A 12,937-nucleotide genomic window follows, 5' to 3' on the forward strand; every position below is an offset into this window, starting at 1 on the left:
AGGGAATAAGGGTGGTGGTGTGCAATAGTGTTTCTTTGGATATTGATTATGTCTTTGTTGCCAAAACAGACACAACTGACCTGACACTCTTGAAGGATGATGACAAATTTCTGTTTATGGAGTCAGAATAGATTTAGTGTGAGAGGTCAAAATTGTATGTGGTTGATGCTTAGGATGCATCCAAGTTGAAAAAAAAAAAAACAGTGTGTCTGATGGAGCTCCATCAACATATGCCATCCAGTGTGATCTAACAGGAAGCTGCTAAGCTAAAGAATGGGAGACAGATGGAATGCATGGGTGGGCAATTTTGACAGAAAATTCATGTTAGCCATGGTCAGATGCTTTACTGGTGTTGACAGTTTTCACAAGATTTCTCAACTGTGACTGACCAGAGGGGTGAAGTGAAATGGATGTCTTCAGTGCAGGAAAAGACATGGCTGGAAAGTTGGTAGTAGTTGAAGGAGTTCAGAGAGCAGTGGTGGATGAATATGCATATAGAAGAGTGGAGAAGAGGGGCTTCGAGACAGAGTAACTGAAAGTCATTGTTGTTGTTGTCTAGGTGAGAAAAATGAGTGGTGAAGAAAGCAAAATCCACATATGGGCAGGTACTGTCTTTTGGTCTGAAGTTTAAATAAGAGTTGATGTAATTTGGACAGAAAGAGAATAGCTGCAACATATGAGAATGGTTGAGTGATAGGAGAATGGTCAAGAGATATGACAATGGTTGAGATATGACAATGGCTGAGAGAGATTGAGGAGAATGGGTGAGAGATAGGAGAATGATCGAGAGATACAAGAATGGTTGAGAGATACAAGAATGTTTGAGAGATACAAGAATGGTTGAGAGGTAGGAGAATGGTCGAGAGGTAGGAGAATGGTTGAGAGATACGAGAATGGTTGAGAGATATGAGAATGGTTGAGAGATATGAGAATGGTCAAGAAATAGGAGAATGGTTGACAAATATGAGTCTTGGATAATAACAGTATGGGTAATTTGCATGCTGTGGGGGGGAGGTCATGTAACTATTTTATTAGTCAGTATAATTGTCATTTATAGATTTATCTATAAGGTTTTGTCGGAGATTTAGGAATGCAAACGATTCTTCACAGCTTTTATTGATGCAGCAGGTGTGGGTAAGTGAGAGATGTAGATTAGTCCTTAGATCAAATGTAACTTGTATTGTTCACTCGAAATATCTGACACCTGTATCATTTTCTGGCAGCCAAAAAAGAAAAAAACAGATTTAAAATAATAATAAAATAAACAACACAAAAACTGTTTCTACCTCCACGGGGACCAATTGGCAGTTAACGGAATCCCTTGGAACAAATATTATCAGATGCTGCTGCCAATAATATTTGTTACCCCCCCCCCCCCATCCACCACCGCCACACACTCCCTGGCATCAAATGAAAAGAAAACAAAAACATTCTGTAGTTGCTAGTTTGAATTCTGTAAGTATTGTGTTGATCATGATTAGGATAAATGACTTATATCAATATATTTGTTTTCAGGCGTAAGTTGTTTGGTGAACACCACACTTGAGTAGTGCGTACATGAAGTGTTAGATTGCTTTGATGTCCGACGACTATTCATGCTGTGTAGTAAAGATTGTTTGCCTACATAACATGGCAGTCCTGGTTTAGGACTAATGTTGCTGTGATTTAGCCCCAGGAAACTTCGTCTCCAGCTGGTTATACGACACGGTCTGTGTCCTTATATTTTCGAACAAGGGAATCTAGCACCCCCACTCAACTCAAAACAATATCTGTGTATCACGATTTCTGGGTTATTTCTTTTCGTCAGCACAGAATAATTGCTCGGCTAGAGGTGGCGCTTCCAAATTCCTGCCCGAAGTACTATTGCTGAATATCTCATGTTGTGAGATTTAAAAATTGTAATTTTCAATATTCATGCTGTTCCTGAGTCTCTTTTAAGTGGTTTCAAATTTTGGCATAAGGCCAGTAATTGTGTGGGCATAGGTTAAGTCGATTACATCAACCCCAGTGCTGGGTTGATGCTTATTTTATTGACCTCCACCAAAAAAGATGGAAGGGAAAGATGACCTTGGTGGAATTTCCACACAGAACATAAAGATGGACAAAATGCTGTTAAGCATTTTGCTTGGCATGCTAATGATTCTGCCAGTTCGCTGCTTTAGAACTTCTTTAATTGGAAAGGGAGGTTATTGGACAAATAGAGAATAGCTGAGACTTATGAGAATGGTTGAGAGATACGAGAATGGCTGAGAGATACGAGAATGGTCAAGAGATACGAGAATGGTCGAGAGATATGAGAATGGTCGAGAGATAGGAAAATGGTCAAGAGATAGGAAAATGGTCGAGAGATACGAGAATGGTCGAGAGGTATGAGAATGGCCAAGAGATATGAGAATGGCCAAGAGATGAGAATGGTTGAGAGATAGGAGAATGGTTGAGAAATACGAGTCTTGGACAACAGTATGGGCAATTTGCATGCAGTGTGTGTGAGGAAGGAGGAAGGAAACAGATGAAGATGTCATGTGACCATTTTATTTTGTGGTCCACAGATGCTCAATGGTAGGGTTCAGTCTCTGGCTGGCGTATGGGTCAGGGGTTTAATTTTACCTCATGACACTTCAATACCTTCTATACTTCTCTAAGCATTAACAAGAGAAAAAAATACAAAAACAAAAAGAACCCAACAAAACACAACAGTCAGTCTGCTGTAATATCTGGGGGACTTTGATGCAAACTAGACTCCTCACATCACTTCATACAAGCATGTAAGCCACTCTATTAATCTCTGAAACAAATCTTACATCTGTTATCTATAGTCTATCACTGATGTCCAGCATGCATGCATTCTTTAGGTCTTTACATCAGTCAAAAGGTGGTGCCCACACATATAGACTCTATTCTCCTCCCTCTCATCTGGGTTTCAGCTGAAAGGACTTCCATTTACAATGGCTAAAAAGTCCCCTCCCTCTACTTTTCTAAACACATCTGCTTCCTCTACAGATCTCCAAACTCTTTTACCACCAACAACCCTCTAACTATATTTCTTTCTGCACTGAGTATAAAAACCTCACCTCACCCCTCTCTGAAGTCAACTGCTTTGATGACCACAGCATTGTACAAGCTAAGCCATTCTACAACACCAGTTTCATCAATGTATACACATTCATGCCAAGTGCAAAAGCACCACCAGTCAATTCAAGCCGACAAGACTACTGGTTTCGACAATGTCTCTCTATTACTCTCAAATCATGGATCCCATCACATTCTGCTGTTCTTGCCAAGCTTCTCTCACTATCCAGGAATCTATGCTGATCTTCCTAAGGACAGAAAGAAAATAGAATAGGTGAAACAATCAGCAAAGATGCATTGTCCCATGCAGAAACTGTAGGAGCTACTCAGAAGTTTTACAAGCTCTTCTAAACCCATTGCAATGTTGGAAACCCTTCTGCATCATCAGCAGGTATCTCATGGTCACAAATGTTTCAGCCTCAGCCTGTACACTTCACCTGAGTGGAGCAGCAAGGACTGAACTAGTGTTCATCATATTTATTTATCCCTACTTAAACATGGATGTTCTGTTAGAATAAACTATACTGAGGTAAAAACCACAAGAGAAACTCTCATATTGGCTTTTGGTGCAAAATGCACTTTTGTTTATATCACTAGTGAGGAAACAAACCCCAACTGCCTCAAGCACTGAGACCACCAGATCATGTGATTTCAACCATCCGTGGTTTTGTCAATGATGGACACTTGATTGCTAGAGACAGCAGTGACTCATTTCCCCACAAGTGATATATAGACTAACAGTGCCATTAGCCAGTGAGCTTGTTAAAAATATATATATTAGTGACAGAGGCAGTATTAATATCAAGTTGAGAAATCTCACATCTTTTATCTATAGTTCATCTCTGATGTCCATGATGTACGCACTCTTTACCCTTTTTACGCTAGCTGAAAGGAGGTGGTGCCAAGACACACATAAATTCCACTCTGTTCCCTCTCATCTAGCTTTAAAGTCACCTTTCCCTACTTTTCCAAAAGCATCTACTTCCTGAAAATGAGATTAAAACCACCAACACCATCACACTACTACTACTACTACTACTACTACTACTACTACTACTACTAATAATAATAATAATAATAATAATAATAGCAATAATAATTCTTTCTATTATAGTCACAAGGCCTGAAATTTGGGGGAAGGGGCTAGTTGATTACATTAACTCCAGTTGATTACATTAACTCCAGTTGATTACATTAACTCCAGTACTCAGAATGTAAAGACAGATGGAATGCCGCTAAGCATTTTGCCTGGTATGCTAACGACTGTGCCAGCTCGTTGCCTTAATAATAATAATTTCTATTTTACACACAAGGCCTGAAATTCTAGGGGAGGTGGGTAGTTAATTACTTTGATCTCAGTGCTCGACTGGTATGTATTTTATCTATCAATCGATCAATCGATAGAGAGATAGATATGCATATATACACATGTGTGTGAGAGAGAGAGAGAAAGAGAGAGATATGTAGAATCCAGTGTTTTAATACTGGAATACATTAAAAGATGTCTAAATGACTGAGATGAGTTGTTTGTTAAGACTATAATCTTTCCAGACTATTAACTTTGTCATTAGAATCTATATTTACATTATTTATTGTAAATATTCATCAAAACTAAGATGAAAAGCAAAACTGACAAAGCTGCAATACCACAAGGCATTTTAATCTGCTGCTCTACTATTTATTACTGCAATCCAGTGTCCTGAAAACAAGATAACCTGATTAAAACGACCACCACTACCATCATAATGATAACAATAAAAATAATAATAATGATAAAATAATAATAATGATAATAAAATAATAATAATCCTTTCTACTAAAGGAACAAAGCCTAAAATTAGGTGGGAGAAGACTAGTCAATTATATTGACTTCACCGCTTTACTGGTACTTAATTTATTGATCCTGGAAAGATGAAAGGCCAAGTCAACCTTGGCATAGTTTGAACTCAGAATGTAAAGATGGACGAAATGCCTCTAAGCATTTTGTCCGGTGTGCTAACAATTCTGCCAGCTTGCCACCAAAACAATAATAATAATAATAATGATGATGATGATTTCAAATTTTGGCACAAGGTCAACAAGTTTGGGGTAGGGAGTAAGTTGATTACATCGATCTCAGTATTCAACTGGTACTTATTTTATTGACCCTAAAAAGATGAAAGGCAAAGTTAGCCTTGGCAGAATTTAAACTCAGAATGTAAAACCAGAAGGAACACCACTAAGCATTTTGTCCAGTATGCTAATGATTCTGTCAATATGCCACCTTAACCACCATAACAATAACAACAACAATAATGATAACAACAATACAATTAAGGGTGTATTTTAATTTACTGTTTTGTGATGAATTCTCTCAATGAAATATTGTTGTCTCCTAACATACAAAAAGTCAACTTTATCTTTCATCCTTTTGGGATTACATGATTACATGGTGGGGGGTGCCATCTTAACCATTATGATATACTAACAACCATTACACTTGTTTGTCTTTTGGTTCTAAAATCAAAACAAAATATTTGTAAAATCCTGTATTTAGATATCCTTTTTATGCTCTTAGTTCAAATCCTACTTTAACGCTTTAGCATTCAGATTACTGTCCAATGTAAGGGTACGGGTAAAAGACCCCCTTTGGTCATGAATGACCATGAGATTGCACATAGAAAGTTACCATCTAAGGCACAACTCTGGGCAAAGTTGTTTATGGATGACCAGCAGTCACCCATGCATACCAGCCTCCCCTTTCCAAGCCACCGATGTTATCCAAGGGAAAGGCAAAGGTTGATACAGCTTGGCACTAGTGATGCTGCAACTCATTTCTACAGATGAGTGGACTGGAGCAACGTGAAATAAAGTGTCTTGCTCAAGAACACAACAAACAACCCAGTCTAGGAATCGAACTCACTACCTCATGACTGTGAGCCCAATGCTCTAACCACTGAGGAGCATTATCTCTTGGCTTCAAGATCTCAATGATATGATTCTTTATTTTTAGAATGAAATTGTAGTGTAAACATGAAAAGTTGGATCTGATCAGTTTTAAACATAAAGCAGGTAGAATATTTGGGCCTGATATGTCTGGTTTAAATGCAAAAGGATGTCTTTTATCTGTTTGGGGTCGATAAAGTACCAGTTAGATACTGCAGATGATGCAATTAACTATTACCCTCTGCCAACTCAATTCAAGGCTATGCACATATCTATCTAATGCACATGTCTAATGCATATCTAAGAAATCAATATAAATGAGATATAGAGATATCAGTGTGATATAACGTGATAAAAATATGCATCAACAGATGATGGAAAACAGAACGAACAATATAAAGAGTATAACTTCAAGTAGCTTTCAATCTACTCTCTGTGCCCCACACTGAAGATCCATACTGATGATAAGATATAAATAAATAATCATTAATTAATACAATACAGAATACTAAAATTTAACTGGATTTGAACTTTCAGCATTGTGTTTTACATTGAACAATAAATAATTACTTTTACTCCAAAAGAGAGAAAAAAGGAGTAACTACTCTCCTAGAATGAAAACAATGAAAGAAAATGACTTGTCACATAAACAGTCCAAAAGTAATATAATGAAAATATAAATTCTTAATAGGATCGTCACCTTTGGCTGATGGCTGTTCTTGTGTTTCATTTAAAAAAAAAAAATTTCCTTTTAAATATTTATAAAAAAATGTGCTCTTAAGTCAGTTTGTTTCATACTGTTTATCTGAGTGACAAAAATATTTCAATCCTAATGGTATCAATTAAATATCAGTTATGGGAACAACTACACCACCATTATGCAAATGTACAAATTTGGGGGGAAAAAAAGCTCATCTCTGCCATGTAAGTGTAAAATCTCTCTCTCTCTCTTTTCTTCTCTATGTATCTCTTTCTTTCTCTCTCTCTCTCTCTCTCTCTCTCTCTCTCTCTCTCTGTATCTATCTATCTATCTATCTATCTATCTATCTAGATAGATAGATAGATAAGATAGATATGTATATATAAAGGAGACCACTAGGTGGACTGTTAATGTGCTAGAAGAAGATCACATGTAATGTATCTACTAAGACCGAATTGTTCTCACAGAAAAATTTAGCGGAGCAACAAAGCGTATACGGGCAAGACAAGTGAAAATTACATAAATACATACAAAGTTATCCGCAAACCAGTTTCAAAATTAATATTTCCTTACCGAAAATATCAGTTTCTCATCAGTACGGACTACCAAAGAAATATAATTCCCAGAATCATATACTAGTTGTTCCCCACGAATGAAGAACGTGCACATGGTTCTGTTAGATAAATGTATATCATGGTATGGATAAGACTATCAGGTATTGTCATACACTATTTGTCGCAATGTAATTTGTATTGTTTTAAGTTTCAAATGGTGGCAACCTGCTGGGTCAGTGCTCTGGCTAACAGTTCCCCTGAAAGGTATGCCAGTGAGTCACAGGGTTACCATTTACAACTGAGTGGCCGGGAGCAATGTGAAATGAAGTGTTTTGTTCAAGAACACAATGCACTGCTGGCCTGGGAATTGAAACCAGGATCTCATTATCATGGGTGAAACATCCTGATCACTATGTGTGTGTGTGTGTGTGTGTGTGTGTGTGTGTGTGTGTGTGTGTGTGTGAGTGTATTATTTAAAACAGTTTGATTTGGTTCCATATGACTTAGAGTTTCATAAGCTTCTTACAGAAATCTAGCTATTTCGGATAACTAAAAGGAGAAATACAAACACACACAAATAAATGTTGTTTAGAAAGTGATGCGATACACAAAATTTTTGTTGCACAAATGCAACCAGAGCACTGACACAGCTCATTGACCAAGGTCCCAATTACACAATGAAATTTCTAACAGCCAAGAAATAAAGGAAAAATAAATTTAATAGTTTTTGTGTGTTTTCAGTTAGCTAAAATGTCCCTTCCATTTAAGGAATTGCTGATATTTAGTCACAAAGTATTACAGACATGGTTGTGTGGTAAGAAGCTTGCTTCCCATTTTTTTACATTCGTATATATCATTTCTCATCTCATTAATGTGCTTGTCTAGCTCGCATTGCTTCTGTGTACTGCCCATGTGACAAATTTAATGAAATAAAGAAGCTTGCTTCTGATCCACATGGTTTCAAGTTCAGTCCCACTGTAAGGTGCCTTGGGCAAGTGTCTTGTACTATAGCCTCAGGCCGATCAATGCCTTGTGATTGGATTTGGTAGATAGAAACTGAAAGAAGCCTGTTGTATAGATACGTGTGTGTGTGTGTTTGTCCTTCACCACCACTTGACAACCAGTGCTGGTGTGGTTATAGCCCAGTAACTTAGTGGTTTGGCAAAGGAGACTGATAGAATAAGTACCAGGCTTTAAAAAAAAGGCTTGGGGTCAATTTGTTTCAGTAAAACCTTTTCAGGTGGTGCCCTAGCATGGCTGCAGTCAAATGACTGAAACAAGTAAAAGATAAAAGAAACTAAAATTTTTAATGCTGTATTTCTCAGAAGATATTTGTCAATACTAGATTGCACCAATAATATTTTGCATGAACATTTGCATTTGAAGAAATAAACAGATGGCAAAAAATATAGATCAGTTAATTAACTCTTAACTTCTTGTACAACACAGTACTGCATGGAACTGCATTGATCAACCAGTCCTGAAATGCATGATATCACAGGAATCATACTAAACTTGTTTACATTCATTTCAAAGGAAGTGAAAACCTTTCAGATACAAGGGAGAAACCTCTAACCCCTTCATCTATCACTCATCTCTGTTCTGAAATGGAATCATTACAGGATTAAGCTGTGCTTTTGACCTAGAAAATTTTCAATAGGATGTTAAGAGTTAATTATTCAACAGATATTTTTCACTGATTATTGATTGATTTCCAGCCAATCAAATCAATTTCCTTTAAGCCTATTTTAAATGTTTATATCACTAGATCCATATTTTATAATTAGCAAAATTTTTCAAAAATACCACATACAAAATTCACCATTAAAAGAAACATTTCATTACTTGGTGTCCATGGAATACATTGAAAAAAATATCGATTTTAATATTTTGATAAAATAGTCCATAATAATGTGTGGAAGTGATTGTTTAAACAAAGAGAAAGCTCACATTATAGAAACTTTTGATCATTAAATTTAAATGTTTGCTATGTGTTTACTGATAAATGATCCACGAATAATATATGTTCAGTGAATCCAATAGAATAGCAAATATTGAGGAAAAGATACATATAAAAAAAACCCCAGCGTTTATTGCCAAACACCACAGATATGCTAAGAAATGGCTGATATCTTTATTACACAGAATTAAGAAAATATTATGAAATAGGTGATAAAAATACACACACACACAAACATATATGTATATATACATGAACACATGCATGGAACAATAACAAGAAACCCACTGCTATGTCTTGTCACTTGGCTTGGCAGTTGTTCTTTTTTTCTCTATCAAACTGGTGCTTATATAATGCTCATATCTTTTATACTGAACTCTTAAACTTTAGCTTATAGTTTATATTCAGAAAGTCTAGTTTTGCATATCTCTTCACTATTTCTTTGATAAAGCTACTAAAATGTTAAAATTAAAATGTTCTGACACTAATTTTCTGAAATTTGAAAATGTACAACTATGAGTTCATTTACATTTATAATGTCTCAAATATAAACTTTATCTTTAGAAAAAAAAAAAAATAATAATAATAAAAGGCTAATATCTAAATCTACACTAAGAGCAGTAGACTGACTAAATCGTCAGAGCCACAAACAAAACACTTTGCAATTTTCAATCTGGGTTTAAATCCCACCGAGGTCGACCTTGTCTTTCATCCTTTTGAGGGTCAATAAATTAAGCCTTAGAATAGCTTCTACTCCACTTGACTCCTGCAAGGAATGTCTTCCTTTGGCTTTATTAAAGATATGAGGTCTGCTACCTAATTAAACAACCAGTATTTCGTATATGGTATAATATATATGATTATATCATAATCTGTAATATGGTTAACTGTTGAGTGATAAAAAATGTCAATTTAAAAAGTTGGTAAAACAGCATTAAAGAATCTATAAAAATGCTCAATTTTTCTTTAAAAAATATTAACACAGATGACTGGAGAAAAGAAGGCAATTCCAGAGGAATTTTTTTATACTTACAATTCAATTGCTTTGTTCCAATTAATTACATAACCAGACAAAGAAAACGTTTCTATGTTCACTATGTGTACATTCCCACGTTCAGTTCCGATGTAAAACCACTTACTTTGGAAAGGCAAATGGCAATATGTAATACTGAAAGAAGCAAAGAAATAAGAAAAGGAATTGCAATTATCAATAATCACTCATAGATAATACATCAAATTTAATATTTTTAAAAAATCAGTCAAAATTGTTGGGTGGCATTATATTTGAGTGTAAAAATAAAAACAGATTAAATACAACAGCGAATGTGTAGAAATGAATATATTAAAGGTTGTAGCCCTGAGACATCTAACTGCTAATAGATATATTTCAATGCCCATGGCTTTTAAACACACTATGTATTGTGAATGTATCCAACAGCAATTGTTGATTCAGTTAGCATGCTGTTGGTATGAAGTTATACACTCAATTGTCTTAAAAATATTATTTAATTTATTTTTAAGTAACTAAGCAAAAGAAGGAACTATGCCAGTTTAATGTTTTAAGTGCTTTTAAAATTGGCAGTGATTCTATGCTGGATTCTTAAAAAAATATACATAATTATGGCTGTACTCCAGGCGATTTTTAGCTAAAAAAACCTGGGAATTGCGGTATGTTCAAGAGCATAGTATAATCCTTTCTACTATAAGCACAAGGCCTAAAATTTGTGGGAGGGGGATAATCGATTACATCGACCCCAGTGCGTAGCTGGTACTTAATTTATCGACCTCAAAAGGATGAGAGGCAAAGCTGACCTCAGCGGAATTTGAACTCAGAATGTAGGAATAGGCGAAATACTGCTAAGCATTTCGTCCAGTGTGCTAACGATTCTGCCAGCTCGCTGCCCTAAGATCATAGTATAATCACATAAAAATGGCAGTTATTTTTGAATGACTACTAAGTATGTTTAGAAATGAAAAAGTTAGGAGATAAGGGGCACTATTCATGACTTTTATATATCTCAGTCTCAGGTCGGTGTGAGTGCAGAAAAAAAAATACAGTAGTTAGGGTGGAAACTGGGAACCCTGTTTTCAAAACACTTATAATAAAGTGAACTCTGCTTAAGTAACTCAAGCACAAAGTATTAATGGTATTACGGTGCCAACAGTATAGCGATTGTTGTACAGGGTAGGGAAAGAAATTGGAATAAAAAAAACATTTATGTTAGAACAAGGCTGAGGCTCAAAAAATACAAATATATTCATTTGCTAAAGGACAAGGTTTAATTTGTTATTGAGAGAGAAGAGAAGAGCAAGAATTAACATACTTAGAAAATTAGATGTATAATAATAGACTATAATAGAGAATAATGATAAATATACCCTAATGCACACACGCTTGTATGCATGCATGCACACATATGTGTGCACCACACCCCCTGTTCTCTACCGTTTTTAATTATTTGAATTCTTCCTCTGAAAAAGGAGCCAGTTTTTAACAAAATACAAAGACCATTGCTGGTATTCTTTTATTCTTTTACTTGTTTTAGTCATTTGACTGCGGCCATGCTGGAGCATTGTCTTTAGCCAAACAAATCGACCCCAGGACTTATTCTTTGTAGGCCCAGTACTTATTCTAGCAGTCTCTCTTGCCAAACTGCAAAGTTTCGAGGATGCAAACACATCAACATTGGTTGTCAAGCGATGGTGGGAGGACAAACACAGACAAAAATACATACACACACATATATATATATATATATATATATACGATGGGCTTCTTCCAGTTTCCATCTATCAAATCCACTCACAAGGCTTTGGTTGGCCTGAGGCTATAGTAGAAGACATTACGCCTACACCTATTTATAAAATCTATCCTCAACTTAATTTTACCCAGTAAAACACCAAAATAACGCTTTTCGTGATATTGTTATTAAATTATTTGAAAACAGTAAAATTCCAACCCCTTTAGTTCAGGCATGTCATTGTTTATCTCACCAAGTGAAAAAAAGCCTGCAATCAAAAGTGTTTTAGCTGTGAAATACCCATATCGCTTTTGAAGACAGAGAGTTATTTGGAGACATTTAGCAGCTATTTCTAGCAGGTCTGTCAACCACATCAGCTCACTGACGAGTGTTTGTAATAAAATATATGAGTGGAAACCAGAATGCATTATGTAATTATACTATTCAGTTCTGTCATGTCCGTTCTGAGTTCATAACCTACAGGTGTTCACATTACCTTACGTCTTTCTAATATTGATAAAATGAGGTGGAATGGTTAATGCAATTGGCTATAATGCTGACCTTCAGCAAGTGACCTTTATCCATAATATATATTATGGCAGCAGTGAGCAATGGCATAGGAAAGAACAGGCTTAATGGAATGCAAATTATGAGCTGACACCAATCCTTGAAGGAATTAAATTTCACTTATTCGTGTAGCTGATGTCCTTGACAAACTTAAATATCATATTCTTTTACTTGTTTCAGTCACTTGAGTATGGCCATGCTGGAGCACTACCTTGAAGGATTTTAGTCAAACAAATTGATCCCAGGACTTATTTTTTAAGCTAAGCACTTATCCTGTTGGTCTCTTTTGCCAAACTGCTAAGTTACAGGGACATAAACACACCAACACCAGTGTTCAAGTGATGACGATGGGATAAACACAAATACAAAGACATACACATATAAATATACATACATATATATATATATATATATATACATA

At 35.7% G+C, this 12,937-nt stretch overlaps 1 protein-coding gene across 5 annotated transcripts in view; it reads right to left on the reverse strand.

Annotated features, from left to right (window-relative positions):
- The window catches only part of LOC106876481 (syntaxin-binding protein 5), a 433,849-nt gene that overhangs the window by 235,151 nt on the left and 185,761 nt on the right, over positions 1-12,937 (reverse strand). For all 5 annotated transcript variants that reach the window (XM_052976466.1, XM_052976465.1, XM_052976467.1 and 2 more), the window contains exon 5: positions 10,242-10,376. In XM_052976466.1, coding sequence (XP_052832426.1) covers positions 10,242-10,376 — 135 coding nt within the window. The remainder of the gene's footprint in view (positions 1-10,241; positions 10,377-12,937) is intronic.

The sequence above is a fragment of the Octopus bimaculoides genome, chromosome 24 (genome assembly GCF_001194135.2).
Source record: "Octopus bimaculoides isolate UCB-OBI-ISO-001 chromosome 24, ASM119413v2, whole genome shotgun sequence".
Lineage (NCBI taxonomy): Eukaryota > Metazoa > Mollusca > Cephalopoda > Octopoda > Octopodidae > Octopus > Octopus bimaculoides.